The 16555-nt window shown below is 40.8% G+C and overlaps 1 protein-coding gene across 1 annotated transcript; it reads left to right on the top strand.

Annotated features, from left to right (window-relative positions):
- The first annotated feature begins 648 nt into the window (after nt 1-648).
- Nucleotides 649-13816, top strand: LOC5565617 (adipocyte plasma membrane-associated protein). The gene is made up of 3 exons (XM_001649910.2): nt 649-1119; nt 12475-12683; nt 12741-13816. The coding sequence occupies exons 1-3, from the start codon at nt 1007-1009 to the stop codon at nt 13745-13747; spliced, it is 1329 nt and encodes a 442-aa protein (XP_001649960.1). The 5' UTR covers nt 649-1006; the 3' UTR covers nt 13748-13816.
- The last annotated feature ends 2739 nt before the right edge of the window (nt 13817-16555 follow it).

Here is a 16555-nt window from a genome sequence, read left to right as displayed (position 1 = left end):
CAGTCGAGGAACATACCGCACAATCATAAGAAACTTGTACATTAGGGTGACCCATAATGATCAAACTACAAAAACCTTGAGATTCACTTCCAAATTTGTTGATTTGGTCTCCCAGAAGCTACTGTGAAAGTTTGAGACTCTAAAAGGGGTCAAAATGTGCTTGAATTTTATACGTACAAAATCGATCAGTTATATGGGAAAAACGATTCCGATTACATTCTTGACCATAGATGGCGCTGTAGCTGATGAATTTCTTTCATCATTGATTTGATGATTCTCCAATCAATATAGAGGAAAATGCAACAGACTGGAAGTCATTCCTTTTAGAAACAACAAATATACCTAAAATTCGAGTCTTCCCCGGGGTAATACGTGAAAATTGACTGTAATTGGAACCGTTTTTTCATATATTCGGTCGGTTTTTCCATACAAACTTCAAGCTCGTTTAGCCTCAGCTTACAGTTGACGGATTCCGTTTAAACTTCAACAGTAGCATCCGGGGATCCAAATGAACAATTTTGATGGAGTGTAGCTTAATATTTTTACAGCTTGATTTTTCTCATATAAAAATGGGCCACCTTAGTGCGCATAGATAACGAACTTCGCCCACACTGGAACTCGGTGCATCCATACACCGTTTCACACAGTTCCAGCAAAGCTGGCTATACCAACATAATCTAACCAAATATTTATAGAAAGCAACAGAAGTGAGTCGTCCTCCATAAGAATCGGATAATCGAACGGTACATTCCTATCAAGAAGAGTCAAGATTGAAACGTGCGTGTGAAGTGAAGATTCAACTAATGCACACAGCGAGCAAGCCGGTTGCTTGTGACTGGAGTTACTAGACTGTGGAAACACAAGGCTGGCTGAGGTGGTGTGGAAACCGCTTTCAGAGTTGCAGCACCTACCGACCGACCAATTCATTGCGCTGTTAGAACGAGTGATAGATACTACCTACCTATCTACGTGGGTATCGCACAAAAAGCTCCACCTTTCGCCAAAGATGGCCTGCAAATGTCTCAAGTCCAAAGTGCTCAAAGTGACACTGTTCGTGGTGCTGGTGACCTTCCTGCCCGGGTTGCCTCCGTATCCGACGTTCCCGTTCAAGGCGTTTAGGTGAGATCATATTATGGTTGAATGTGACGACACGATCAGAGGGGTTCAACCGGCAGCAGCTGTTCCGTTATTCGTTCGTTTTTAAAAGAGGAAATTTTGTTGGAGATTTCCCTGGAGGTGTGCTACGAGTGAATAAAGAAAACGACGATGTTTTGGTGCTAATTGAATATCGAAGTTAACTCAATGCAAACTGTAGTGAATTGGTCTGCTCTGTTAGACCGCCGTGACGTGTTTCAATCTTATTTTAGCTGGATCACGTCATTCTTGAATAAATTTACTTTTTAATGGTTTTGAGAACTACACTACGCGCCAAAAGTATTGAATCGCTTCACCAAATATTGCAACACTCGTTTTGAATACATATTGCAACATCCACGAAAAGTTTAAAATCACAACGACAGAAACTTGTGCGTACCTGTGATTCAATTTTTTTGTTAGATGTTGAAATATTGTAAACGGGTGTTGTAATACTCGATGAAGTCATTCCTTACTTTTGTCGGGTAGTGCATGTATTGTAAACAGAGTTTAGTGATAAGTGGCACAAACACCAGAAGTTTATACGATATCCGGTAATCGGTAATTATCCGTATGAACTTTTAAGCCTTATCTATTTATAATCAGATGAATCAAACTAAGCATATCACCCATTGGGTTTTGATCTATTGTTTTCAAAAGAAACAAGCTCGAAATATCGTAGTACGAAATTACACTGATAAGTTTTTTAGACCTTTGATCATTTCTTCAACTGTAAATGCAATCAATGCATTGAAAGAGACATTAGCATATTGTATTTTGTCATCTAAAAGTCTTAAGCATGTTGAAATTGTAACTTACGCAACAAGGTCTATAGATGATGATTTCTATATCACGAGTCATACATTTATTTAACAGAAGGCTTGTTAAGTAGCTTCCAACATAATTTTTCAATTTCTGGAACTCATAGTGTAATGTGCTATTAAGGGGGCAGGATCCATCTTTGAATTCGGAATTTTCAAAATCAGGTTTTTCGTTTTAATTTACAGGAAAATGTGTTCACTGTATTCTATTCTTCAACCGAAACATAGTGAACACATTTCATCGAATAATTTTTAGTTTTGAACAGAAAAACTGCTTTTGAAGTTTCGATGATGATGATGATTACGATGATGGAGCGTTGATCGTTAAGGGGGCAAGACCCGTCATTGATTTCAGAATTTTCGAAAGCAGTTTTTTCATTCAAAATCAAGAAAAATTATAGGAAAATGTGTTCACTGTATTCTATTCTCCAACCGAAACACAGTGAACACATTTTCATCGAATACTTTTGAGTTTTGAAAAGAAAACGATTACGATGACGGAGCGTTGAACGTTCAGCAACTCAAATGAATTACCTACGTCATGAAGAAGCATTTAGTCATGAATCACTGAGTTGCGTTATAAACCAGTTGCGTAATACAGTCGACTCTTCACATCTCGCTATCTCTTCTTATGTCGATGATTTCTTCGGTCCCTTCATTCTGCATACATTTTATCTCTTCATATCTCGATATCTCTCGATGTCAAGGAAATTCGTTTGAAATTAGAGGTTTTCGTGCAAACGATTACCTTATGAACTAATTCACATAGAAATCTTGTAGAAACGTGTGTACAAATCCCTGAGATATCTTTTGGAGGAATGAAAAAAGTTATTTCTTAAGAAACTGTTGGATTTTTTTTAAAGATTTCTTGGAAAATTTCTTGAAATTACCCCTGTATGATTTTTTATGGAATACCTGTGGAAATAGTTTGAAGAATTACTGGAAAAAACAACATTCAAACTGTAGGAGTTCTTGTAAGATTTCCAAGACAAATCTCTAAATGAATTTCTCCTGACACTCTGTAATAAATCTTTTTAGCATTACAACGTTTCCTGGTCAGAAGGAATTCTTGTAGGAGATCTTCTAGATAAATCTAAGGAATTATCGTAAAAATCTAAGGAAACTATTGTTTATCAAACCCTGGAAGAATCCCAATTGGTGGACTTTTCGACCAATTCCTGTGAACATTACTGGAGGTTCCAGTAATGGCTACAGAAGGATTTCATGCCTTGCGAAATTTCTGGAGAAAAAGCAGGAATCTTTGTGAGAAGTGCTGCAGAAATCACTCTAGCAACTTTTTTGAGCAACTCCCTGAGAGGCCTTGAATGCATTCCTGAAGGAATCTTTGGAAGGTATTGCTGAAGCACTCTCTCTGAAGAAATCTGTGAGAGAATTCTTTATGAACATGTGGATGAGTCGCCTTTGAATCTCTAGAACTTCTTTACTTTACTCCAGGATCTCCTGCAAATAATCCCTGTAGAAATTTCATGTGGTATGTTGTGGATTTTTTCATGAAATTGTATTTCTTCTTCTCCTAGATTTTACGTAGCACTTTTTAAACATAATTTGAACATATTTTCTTGAAGAAGCTGGAAAGCTTTATTCATAGAACAACAAGAACTTCAAACAAACACTGAAACTTGTAGTCTACTGAAGTTCTTATTCTTGGTAGCTTAACCGCTTTTCAAACAGAAGTTAGAAAACATCGATGCGTAAGCTAGAAAATTTAACAAACAGAAGTTGGAAAGCTTCTCTCCTGAAGCCTGGAAAGCTTCTCTCCAGAAACCTGGAAAGCTTTTCTCCAGATGCTTGGAAAACTCCCAAGGATACTGGAAAAAATCACTTCTGAAAAATGAAAAGCTTCTCTCCAGAGGGCTTGACAATTTCTTTCCAGAAGCCTTGCAAGCTTTCCTCCAGAAGCCTGGAAGGTTCTCTTCAGATGCCTGGAAAGCTTTTCCCAAGAAGCCTGGGAAGCTTTTTTCAGAAGCGAGAAGCAGATGAAGCTAGAAAACTGCTCTTCCGAAGCCTGAATCACTTCAGAAATCTGGAAAACTTTTCTCTGCTGGGAGCTTTTTCTCCACAAGCATGGAAATTTTTTTTCTAGATGCCTGGAAAGCCAAAGGCCTTAAAAACTTTTTTCAAGAAGCCTGGAAAGCTTCTCTCCAGATGCCTGGAGAACTTCTATCCAGAAGCCTGGAAAGCTTCCCTCTAGAAGTCTGGAAAGCTTTTATCCAGAAGCTTTAAAAATTTCACTTCAGATGCCTGGAAAGCTTCTCTCCAGAAGCCTGGATAGCTTCTTTTCAGAAGCATGGAAAGCTTCTCTGCAGTGGGCTCATAAACTTTTCTCCAGAAGCCTTGAAAACTTTTCTCCAGAAGCCTGGAGAGCTTCTCTCCATTAGTCTGGGAAGCTTTTCTCCAGAAGCTTAAAAAATTTCACTCCAGATGCCTGAAAAGCTTCTCTCCTGAAGTGTGGAAGGCCTCTCTCCGGAAGCCTGGAAATCTTTTTTCCAGATGCCTGAAAAGTTTCTCTTCAGAAACATCGAAAGCTTCTCTTCAGATGCCGGGAAAGCTTTTCCCGAGAAGCCTGAAAAACTTCTCCCCTAAGGCCTTGAAAACTTCTCTCAAGAAGCCTGGAAATCTTCTCTCCAGATGCCTGGAGAACTTCTATCCAGAAGCCTGGAAAGCTTCCCTCAAGAAGCCTGGAAAGCTTTTCTCCAGAAGCTTTAAAAATTTCACTTCAGATGCCTGGAAAGCTTCTCTCCATAAGTCTGGAAAGCTTTTCTCCAGAAGCTTAAAAAATTTCACTCCAGATGCCTGGAAAGCTTCTTTTCAGAAGCATGGAAAGCTTCTCTGCAGAGGGCTCAAAAACTTTTCTGCAGAAGCCTTGAAAACTTTTCTCCAGAAGCCTGGAAAGCTTCCCTCTAGAAGTCTGGAAAGCTTTTATCCAGAAGCTTTAAAAATTTCACTTCAGATGCCTGGAAAGCTTCTCTCCAGAAGCCTGGATAGCTTCTTTTCAGAAGCATGGAAAGCTTCTCTGCAGAGGGCTCAAAAACTTTTCTGCAGAAGCCTTGAAAACTTTTCTCCAGAAGCCTGGAAAGCTTCCCTCTAGAAGTCTGGAAAGCTTTTATCCAGAAGCTTTAAAAATTTCACTTCAGATGCCTGGAAAGCTTCTCTCCAGAAGCCTGGATAGCTTCTTTTCAGAAGCATGGAAAGCTTCTCTGCAGTGGGCTCATAAACTTTTCTCCAGAAGCCTTGAAAACTTTTCTCCAGAAGCCTGGAGAGCTTCTCTCCATTAGTCTGGGAAGCTTTTCTCCAGAAGCTTAAAAAATTTCACTCCAGATGCCTGAAAAGCTTCTCTCCTGAAGTGTGGAAGGCCTCTCTCCGGAAGCCTGGAAATCTTTTTTCCAGATGCCTGAAAAGTTTCTCTTCAGAAACATCGAAAGCTTCTCTTCAGATGCCGGGAAAGCTTTTCCCAAGAAGCCTGGGAAGCTTTTTTCAGAAGCGAGAAGCAGATGAAGCTAGAAAACTGCTCTTCCGAAGCCTGAATCACTTCAGAAATCTGGAAAACTTTTCTCTGCTGGGAGCTTTTTCTCCACAAGCATGGAAATTTTTTTTCTAGATGCCTGGAAAGCCAAAGGCCTTAAAAACTTTTTTCAAGAAGCCTGGAAAGCTTCTCTCCAGATGCCTGGAGAACTTCTATCCAGAAGCCTGGAAAGCTTCCCTCTAGAAGTCTGGAAAGCTTTTATCCAGAAGCTTTAAAAATTTCACTTCAGATGCCTGGAAAGCTTCTCTCCAGAAGCCTGGATAGCTTCTTTTCAGAAGCATGGAAAGCTTCTCTGCAGTGGGCTCATAAACTTTTCTCCAGAAGCCTTGAAAACTTTTCTCCAGAAGCCTGGAGAGCTTCTCTCCATTAGTCTGGGAAGCTTTTCTCCAGAAGCTTAAAAAATTTCACTCCAGATGCCTGAAAAGCTTCTCTCCTGAAGTGTGGAAGGCCTCTCTCCGGAAGCCTGGAAATCTTTTTTCCAGATGCCTGAAAAGTTTCTCTTCAGAAACATCGAAAGCTTCTCTTCAGATGCCGGGAAAGCTTTTCCCGAGAAGCCTGAAAAACTTCTCCCCTAAGGCCTTGAAAACTTCTCTCAAGAAGCCTGGAAATCTTCTCTCCAGATGCCTGGAGAACTTCTATCCAGAAGCCTGGAAAGCTTCCCTCAAGAAGCCTGGAAAGCTTTTCTCCAGAAGCTTTAAAAATTTCACTTCAGATGCCTGGAAAGCTTCTCTCCATAAGTCTGGAAAGCTTTTCTCCAGAAGCTTAAAAAATTTCACTCCAGATGCCTGGAAAGCTTCTTTTCAGAAGCATGGAAAGCTTCTCTGCAGAGGGCTCAAAAACTTTTCTGCAGAAGCCTTGAAAACTTTTCTCCAGAAGCCTGGAAAGCTTCCCTCTAGAAGTCTGGAAAGCTTTTATCCAGAAGCTTTAAAAATTTCTCTTCAGATGCCTGGAAAGCTTCTCTCCAGAAGCCTGGATAGCTTCTTTTCAGAAGCATGGAAAGCTTCTCTGCAGAGGGCTCAAAAACTTTTCTGCAGAAGCCTTGAAAACTTTTCTCCAGAAGCCTGGAAAGCTTCCCTCTAGAAGTCTGGAAAGCTTTTATCCAGAAGCTTTAAAAATTTCACTTCAGATGCCTGGAAAGCTTCTCTCCAGAAGCCTGGATAGCTTCTTTTCAGAAGCATGGAAAGCTTCTCTGCAGTGGGCTCATAAACTTTTCTCCAGAAGCCTTGAAAACTTTTCTCCAGAAGCCTGGAGAGCTTCTCTCCATTAGTCTGGGAAGCTTTTCTCCAGAAGCTTAAAAAATTTCACTCCAGATGCCTGAAAAGCTTCTCTCCTGAAGTGTGGAAGGCCTCTCTCCGGAAGCCTGGAAATCTTTTTTCCAGATGCCTGAAAAGTTTCTCTTCAGAAACATCGAAAGCTTCTCTTCAGATGCCGGGAAAGCTTTTCCCGAGAAGCCTGAAAAACTTCTCCCCTAAGGCCTTGAAAACTTCTCTCAAGAAGCCTGGAAATCTTCTCTCCAGATGCCTGGAGAACTTCTATCCAGAAGCCTGGAAAGCTTCCCTCAAGAAGCCTGGAAAGCTTTTCTCCAGAAGCTTTAAAAATTTCACTTCAGATGCCTGGAAAGCTTCTCTCCATAAGTCTGGAAAGCTTTTCTCCAGAAGCTTAAAAAATTTCACTCCAGATGCCTGGAAAGCTTCTCTCCTGAAGTGTGGAAAGCTTCTTTCCAGATGCATGAAAAGTTTCTCTTCAGAAACATCGAAAGCTTCTCTTCAGATGCCTGGACAGCTTTTCCCGAGAAGCCTGGAAAGCCTCTCCACTGAAGCCAGAAAAATTTCTCATCAGAAACCAGAAAAGCTGCTCTCCAGAAGCCTGGAAAGTTTCTCTCTAGAAGCCAGGAAAGCACTCTTTAGAAGCCTGAAAAGCTTCTCTCCAGAGGCATAAGAAGCCTCTCTCCAGAAGCCTGGAAAGCTTCTCACAAAAAGCCTGGGAAGCTTATTTCCAAAAGCTTAGAAAGCTTATCTTCAGACACCTGGAAAGCTTTTCTCCAGATGCCTGGAAAATTTCTCCCAAGAATCCTGGAAAATTTCTCTTCACTAAAATGGAAAGCTTCTCTCCAGAGGGCTTGAAAATTTCTTTCCAGAAGCTTTGCAAGCTTTACTTCAGAAGCATGGAAAGCTTCTCTCTAGAAGTCTGGAAGGTTCTCTTCAGATACCTGGAAAGCTTTTTTTTTCTAGGTGCCTGAAAAGCTTTTCTCAAGAAGCCTGGGAAGCTTCTTTTCAGAAGCTTCTCTCTAGAAGAAGCTAGAAAACTTCTCTACAGAAGCATGGAAAGCTTCTCTCTAGAATCCAGGAAAGCTTCTCTCCAGAAGCTTGGAAAACATTTCTCCAGAAGACTGGAAAGTTTCTCTCCAGAAGCCTGGAAAATTTTTCTCCAGATGCCTGGAAAGCTTCTCTCCATAAGCATGCAAAACTTCTCTTCAGAGGCCTTGAAAACTTTTCTTCAGAAACCTGGGAGGCGTCTCTTTAGTAGCCTTCAAGCTTTTATTCAGAAGCCTGGGAAGCTTACTTTCAGAAGCCTCAAAAGCTTCCCTTCAGGAAAGGTGGTAGGTCATTTGGCATAAAGTCGTTTGGCATAAAGTCGTTTGGCATAAAGCCGTTTGGCATAATGGTCATTTGGCATAAAGTCGTTTGGCATAATGGCCGTTTGGCATAATGGTCGTTTGGCATAATAGTCGTTTGGCATAATGAATCTGGAACCAAGGATTTCTCAAGATGACATTCGTTTTGTACGTTTCTATTGAATCTTTCTAATGACATCAGGCTTGTTTTGGAGTCAATTGACACAAAATGACACTTTCAACAGTCATATGCTCTTGAATAAACTAAAGCATATTAGGAAAGTTATTGTCAATAGTATATTATTATTTATCCGGAAATTACCCTTCATTCAAATATTAAATCTTGGATAGATTTGCAAAAAATTGGAATAAATTTTTTGAATATTGGAATTATTGAATTAAATATTGGAATAAATTTTTGCACTGAAGATTTTGATATATTTAGCACAAATTTACCCTTCTTTCAGACTGCCAAAGAGTGACGCTCAATAACATTGATCTGATCGGCGAAAAGAGAAAACTTTTTCGGCAGTTAATTCGATGGGTTGTGCGACTTTTCCCCGAATATCCCGTTTCTCCGATTAACCCACTTTCCCGAAAAGTTTTAAGCACTCATAATTGTCGTAACTTTATACATTTTAGGATGGTGAACGAACTGGCCATCTAATATGCACCCTTTTTTATTTAATTGGCGGTTCTTTCGAGTTTTACCGTCCTCAGCATTTTTTCCAACATGCGTATTGCCGACAATGACAGAATACCTCCTCCTTTTGATTGCTTATTGTTCTTTCTCGTTCACTATCCACCCACTGAAGACTATTACAGTACATATTTAAACTGCACCACTTTTTGAGGAAACCGGTCAATCGCGGAAATGGAATTCGGGGAAAAGGGTCATTGTGGGAACTGGCATTCGGGGAACCGACATTCAGAGAAACGACATTCGGGAAAAGTAGCACAATCACTTCTATGATTCTGAACGCAAATTATGATGTATTTGCGTTTTAATTTCTCGCAATATTTTTTGGCGTCCAATCTTCTATTGGTTTAATCATAAATTTTGCCATCTTTAAAAAATAGGCTGTTCTTTACATTTATACTGTTTTAAGTTTAATTATTTAGTAAAGCTAAATGTTACCCATATTTATATTTTGCAATTCTTGCAAGATGTGCTGTTATAATGATAATTTCTTTAATACCTGCCAATATTCAACACATTTTTTTTTTTTTGCAAATGCATGATCTTCTTTCGAGATATGCTGAGAAAATATTATATCAATCACAAATTTTCCCTTCTTTCGATAACAGACGATGCACACTTCCAAAATTAAAATTTATATTGAATCGTTGAAAAGTTTTGCTACAAATATTTTCTTTTAAAAATGTGTTGTTCATTTGAGTTATGCTGTGAGAAGATTTTTTCGCGTTAATGCCTTAAACATTTTAAACAAGAAATAATCTGCTCTCGTATATAAGATATTTTTGCATTAGGGGGGTCTGTAGCCTTGAGGTTACGCTTTCGCTTCATAAGCGGAAGGTCATGGGTTCGATTCCCAGCCCCTCCACAAAAAAAACCGTCCAGCCACCAGAAGACGCCTCTCAGAGGACCGTGCTTAGGGGAGCACATCTATCCTCCGTCAGTATCAGATGGTGACTGAGACAAACTGACCCTCTTCGCAGGCAGCTAGCCTCACTAACAGCAGAGCTCTCTCCTACCTGCTCGGTGTAAGAGTAAAAGAGTAGGAGAGAGTGAAAGTAGATGTAAATATAGATAAGTTAAAAATAGGGTTTATTCACAAATTTCATAACGCCAAAAATGGTCATTTTCGACACCCACCCACCCCCTCGTAACGCTTTTTGTATGAATATTTTACAAATTTTGTATGAGCCGTAACACCACGAGGACACCCACCCACCCCTTTTAGCGTTATGAAATTTGTGAATGGGCCCATAGATCTGTATCGGTAAAAGCAGCTACAGATCAACTGATTCCGGCACAGTAGTGGCCACGAGCACAGAGTGCCTTAAAAAAAACATTACAAAAAAATATATATATATATATTTTTGCATTATGCTGCATTGATAGATCTTTGGATTAGAGCGTTAAGTATTTTGCATATATTTTTTTTCTTCTTTTATCGAGTAATTTTCATCAAGTGTTACGTCCAAACTGGGACAATTTACTATTTTCAAATATGTATATCACAACAAGCTCAAATATATTCTGTGTTCTGAGATGTGGGGAAAATTATTATTCCGAAAAGATCTTCCACCAGACCCATCACGAGTTTTATTTAGTTATGCTCTCTAATGTCACAAAAATGTTTGACATTAATTACTTGGAAAATCTCTGAATAAACACCACGCTTGTTGAGAACCTTAGCTTAGCTTAGCTTAGACTGACTACACATATCAATGGTTGCTATTCCGTGATTGACCGAAGTCAGTGAAAATGCACAAAGAATCAACTAGAAGTTCGGCTGGGATTGGCCATAATCTTCTTCAGTGTGCATAATTCAGTGCCTCTATTTATACAGGGTCAATAACGGCGCCGGCCACGTCCTTGCAGTCAGGTGGGATTGGGGGAAGGAATGTTAGTGTGTAACCTTTGCTATTTGGAGACCGTGTTTGCCTCTGCATCTCCGCAAAGGTTACTGGGAGGGATGTTTGTTAATGGGGAGGATCGTTGGGTCACAGGATTCACTTTGATAAGCGATTAGACCATGATAAACGATTATTTGTGAGATATAAACATACTTAGAAATATAAAATTTTCGATTGACATGAAAAATTTTCAAGTATGAGAAAATAATGCCGTTACTTGAAGTGACGAACCATTCAAAGTTTGTTGAACAAATAGCTAAAAGCAACATTCCTACAGGATATTTTACCCAATTTGAAAAAAAAAATATCGATTGGCTAGACCATCACATAATATTCTTATGCCGACACTTACAGGGGCGAACCATTCAAAGTTTTTTGAATAAAATGAACGTTTTGCAAGTCTACACTTCTAGCACAGACCAAACCATTCAAAGCATTTTTTTATGTATAAAAATAAAGGAGTGAGTGATTTTATATAAAAAATATAAAACAATAAAGTTATGAATTAGAGTTTATGCCGACACTTACAGTGACGAACCATTCATAGTTTGTAGAAAAATCATATTTATGTAACGATTAAATGTGCGGTCACACATATTTTATAGACTTGAAAAAAAAGCATGAAACGAGCTCACCGATTGATCCTTCATCCTTGATTGAGCAGCCACAATCCACTTTCATCTTCACTCGTGTGCTCGGCCATATAAAAGCACTCAGAAAAGAACGCGTCACCGGAGAGGAAAAAAAACTGACGACTTCTCGGACTTTCTCGATGCACTGTTCGGACTTTCTCGACGCACTGCCCGGCAGAAAAGAACGCGTCACCCGAGAGGGAAAAATAATGACGATTTCTCGGGCTTTCTCGACGCACTGCCCGGCAGAAAAGAACGCGTCACCCGAGAGGGAAAACACTGACGACTTCTCGGACTTTCTCGATGCACTCCCTGTCTGTACTTCACAAATTATCAACAAAAACACGATTTGGTTTCAATTGCATGAAAAATAACGTTTAATTGCAATATTATATCAATTGAACCAATTTTCCATACATTTTCTCGACGACAAACTCGCGTAGCACATACATAATGTTCATGGATGACGAAGGGTTCAATCAATCACATATTTAATCGACCGCACGAATCTTCTCTTGCTGTAGGGATCTCCATGTACTTTACTTCACCACTTAACACTCTTCTACACTTCAAATTTCTTATTTCATCATCAATTTTGAATGATTTTCAAAAGGCCACATCAGAAGATGATGAAAAAACAAGCCAAAACTAGAAGGCCTCAACACATTTTAGAGTAAACAAAGGCGTCCTAAACACCACGCTTGTTGAGAACCTACCAAAAATGTTTGCTGTGGGCTCGGTGGTGATCTCGGCACAAACTTCAAAAATGCCAATATACATTCTAAGTCAATCATTATGCCAAACGGCCTTTATGCCAAATGACCATTATGCCAAACGGCCATTATGCCAAATGACTGTTATGCCAAACGGCTTTATGCCAAACGACTTTATGCCAAACGGGGTACAATCGCCTGGAAAGCTTTTCCACATAAGCCTGAAAAGGCTCTCCAGAGGCCTGGAAAACTGCTCTCCAGAAGCTGCAAAGATTTTCTCCATCTTATTTCGGTTGTCAAAAATCTCCGTTTTTATAATATATTTTATACGATTGATGTTTTAATATCCATACATTGATTCAAATTACCCCTTGTTTCCTAACCCATGTTTCAAAACCATCCCACATTTCAGCGTAACCCCTCCACGAGACTTGGAGGGCGTCCTAGCGCCCAACCAACTACTCAACAACGCAGAACAGTGGCTCGAAAACCAACTGGTTGCACCGGAAACCATTCTGGTCCGAGGGAACACAACCTATGCGTCCGTTGCCGGAGGCAAGGTCTTGGAAATCACCAAAAACGATCAGATCCGGGTGGTGGCCAAGTTCGGTGTGGAATGTCGTAAGTTGAAACAGTTATTAGCTAAGCATGTTTCTGACCGTTGTTTTGTTTCAACAGAGGGAAACTACGACGAACGCGTTTGCGGTCGTCCACTTGGGATAGCGTTCGATACCCAGGGTAACAACCTGATCGTGGTCGAGCCCTACTTTGGCATATACCAGGTGCAGATCAAAACCGGCGAAAAGAAGCTGCTAGTTTCGTTGGACGAGGTTATCGAAGGCGGAAAAGTATCCCGCAAGCCTGGCATTCCGAACGGTTTGGCAGTCGCTCGGAATGGAGATTTGTACTGGTCTGATACGTCTTCGGATTTCCGCTTTGAAGACGCACTGCAGGCCATGCTTCTGAATCCGTCCGGCCGTCTGTTGCATTACTCGCGGGCTTCCGGTCAGAACCGCGTGCTAATCGACGAAGTCTACGGTGCCAACGGAGTAGCTCTCAGCAAAGACGAAAGCTTCGTGCTGGTGGCCGAACTCGGAGGACAGCTGATCCGTAGATACTATCTGAAAGGTGCCAAAGCGGGAACAGACGACATCTTCATCGATGGTCTGCCGGGATCGATCGACAACCTTGTTGGCGATGATACAGGTTTATGGGCTTCGGTGGTGATTGCCGCTGACAAATCGAACCCATCGCTAGTGGCCATGCTTGCACCCTTCCCGAATGTCCGGAAATTCCTCGTCCGCGTGATGAGCTTGGCGGAGCTTCCATTCGACTTCATCTACAAGCAGACGGGCAATCAACTGGCTTTGCGAGTGTCCAACTTCATCGGGAATCTTGGAAGCGTGGCACCGCTATTCCCAAAACGTGGCACGGTCCTCCGGTTGGATTGGGAGGGAAACATTCTGACAGCACTGCACAGCGACGATGGCCGCACCAATTTGATAGCGCATGCCGTGCAGAGTGGAGATTATCTGCTGCTCGGTTCGCCCATTTATCCATCGATTCGGAAGGTTAAGCTGACGGAAGAGGTGCTGCAAATTGTGTCGCCAGGACGCAAGGTGCCAGCGAAGGTTACCGTTGATACCAAAAAGAAGCAGAAACCAGCGGGTCACGAAGAATTGTGAGGTAGTTTATGTGAATGTAGATTTTTAAGTGTGAGGGTTAATAAAGTTGGATTTGTGTGTGAAAGGTTATTATGGGATTTATTATTAATTACTTTTGATGACGCTACGTCCTGCGCCACAATATTACGCCAACAAACTCGGTCTATGGCTGCTTGCCTCCAGTTTCTCGATCTTCCAAGATGATGCTCCACTTGGTTAAACAACCGAGCTCGTTGCGGGCTCTTCGTCTACAAGCTCGTGGTTCATTCTTCTCCTCCCTACGCCGTTTTCACATACTCCGCCAAAGATCGTCCTAACCACACGTCGTTCAAAAACTTCTGGCGCTTGCAGGTCCTTTTCGAGTATTGCCCACGCCTCAGAGTACTATTGGTCTTATCAGCGTCTTGCACATGGTACACTTTGTACGAAGGTGAAGTTTGCCAGACCACGATGTCTTGTGGAGTTTTTAGTTGGCATGACTTCCAGCAATGATACGTCTTCAAATTTCTCTGATGCTGTGTTATCCGACGTTATTAATGATCCGAGGTACACAAATGCATCCACCACCTCGAACTCATCTATTCGAGATTCAATCCAACCTTTTCTGCTTCTAGCGCAATATTCAACAGGAGGCAAGAGAGATTATTGTCTTGCAGCAGTCCTTTGTGTGTTTCAAATGGGTCCGATAACGCACCCGATGTCTTCACACATTACTGTACACTATCCATCGCTACTTTGATTAGTCTAGTCAATTTCCCAGGAAAACCGTTTTCGTCCATAGTTTTTCAGAGCTCTTCGAGATTCCATAGGCCGCTTCGAAATCAATGAGCAGGTAGTGTGAAGAAACTTGATATTCGCGACAGTTTAGAAGGATCTGTCGCAGTATAAAGATTTGGTGTGTTGTCGATCGCCCGTCCACGAAACCGACTTGATAGCTTCCCACAAATCTGCTTGCAAAGGCGATAGATGGCGGACGATGATCTGGGAAAGCACTTTATAGGCTGCGTTAAGACTAATGATCGCTCGTTAGTTGTCACATTCTAATTTGTCACACTTTTTTTATATTGGGTATATTGCTCCCACCTTCCAATTCTTCGTTAGCTGTTCCCAGATCCTGGCTATCAAGTAGCCAACCTGTTCGGGCCCATTGCAATAAATGCTTCTCCTCCCCAGTTGTTTTGTTACTCTTGAGCTGTTTTATAGCTTCCTTAACTTAATTTATTGTGGGTATCAGGTATCAGAAGGCCGGCTCCAAAGGCACGTTCCCCACCAGTTGGGAGATTTGTGCCATCGCCATATTTGAGCCTATTTCATCATCTACCCGATGGGAGAGGAAAGGGAAGGGAAAGATGGGAGGAAATAGGAGTGGGGTCCCTTGAAGAGGGAAGATCGCATAAGCGAAATGAGAGCATGTAGCTCCATACCACAATGGGTTCGAACAGCGCCCTAAAAAGGGCACTGCAAAACGCATGAGCGTAAAGAGAGCCTATAGCTCATTACCACAGCGGGTTAAGAATAACAGGATGTCCTGAAGATTCAGGCTTCTGTATTCAGTTTCACTTAATAAGTGTTTACCAAGTAATTGGAATCGCATTTGCGCAAAAACTGGACAGTTACATATCAGGTGATATGAGGTTCCATAATCGGAGTCACAACTATCACACACAAATGAGTCAGCACGCTGAATATTTGCCATGTGATAGTTGAGTCGGCAGTGGCCTGTCAACGATCTGACCAAGAGACTGCTATTCTGCTTTGACAGATTTGTTAAATACTTCGCCACCCTTGGAGATGGCTCAGTAATGTACAATTTTGTTTGACGACATGACTCCAAACTATTCCAATATTGCTTGTGCTGAGTTGCCGCCCAAGAGTTTATCTGAAGCTTCACCCAGCACTTCGAAATTGGAATAGCCGGCTCAGGGCCAATGAAATCATGCGATGCTCCATCGCGAGCTAGCTCATCAGCCAATTCATTTCCAGCGATGGAAGAATGGCCAGGTAGGGGGGCTGGGGGCAAGAAGGACACCTTAAGATATATAGGTTCAAATCGTGGTTGATTAGCACATTTTTTGAAGATTATTCCAGTGTAGGGGCAAGCTCACCTCTTGTTCTAAATGATGTTATCGATAGATTTCAAAAATATAAGAATTACATGATTATTTGAGATTTTTGAAAATGTCCCTTCTTATGAGGTTTTTCAACGAGGCACGGGGCAAGAGTGCCACTCGTATGGGGCAAGAAGACCACTAGAGCAAAATGCCACAAATTTTGTATATTATTATTTCCCCACCTAAACGATAAATTCTAGAGTAAGTAAAGATGAAAACTGAGGGATAAAAGTTGACTTATAGTTAAAAAGTAATTTTACAAAATTAATTAAGTTCTCATCTTATTTGACTGTAACAATAATAGTAAAAAAATTCAGAAACCATTTTGAATGTCCAAGATGGTTTATTTTGATTTTATTTAGTAGGAAGCATTGATTAAATGCAATATTAAACAATAAAAATAAAAGTTCATACGATTTAATATGAGAAAATTGCGGTGTCCCTCTTGCCCCATAAGACACACTGTTTTTATATATGTTAAACTTAATGGGTGATATGAATAAAAAACTTTGAACTTTACTACAGGTAGCATCTACTCAAAAACAAAATCCACAAAGTTTACTACACTTTTGGTATGAATAAAAAACTTTTCGAACATGTAGTACTTACTACTTTCGAACATGAGCAGTGACTGAAGCTGCACGTTAAGAAATTTCCATTCAGAGTGCAGAGTGATTCTGCACGTAAAGAATAATCTATTCAGAGTGACGCTTAAAAT

This window comes from Aedes aegypti, chromosome 1 (assembly GCF_002204515.2).
Source record: "Aedes aegypti strain LVP_AGWG chromosome 1, AaegL5.0 Primary Assembly, whole genome shotgun sequence".
NCBI lineage: Eukaryota > Metazoa > Arthropoda > Insecta > Diptera > Culicidae > Aedes > Aedes aegypti.
Note: the sequence above shows the minus strand (reverse complement) of the source record. Positions and strands in the feature narration are given on the sequence as shown.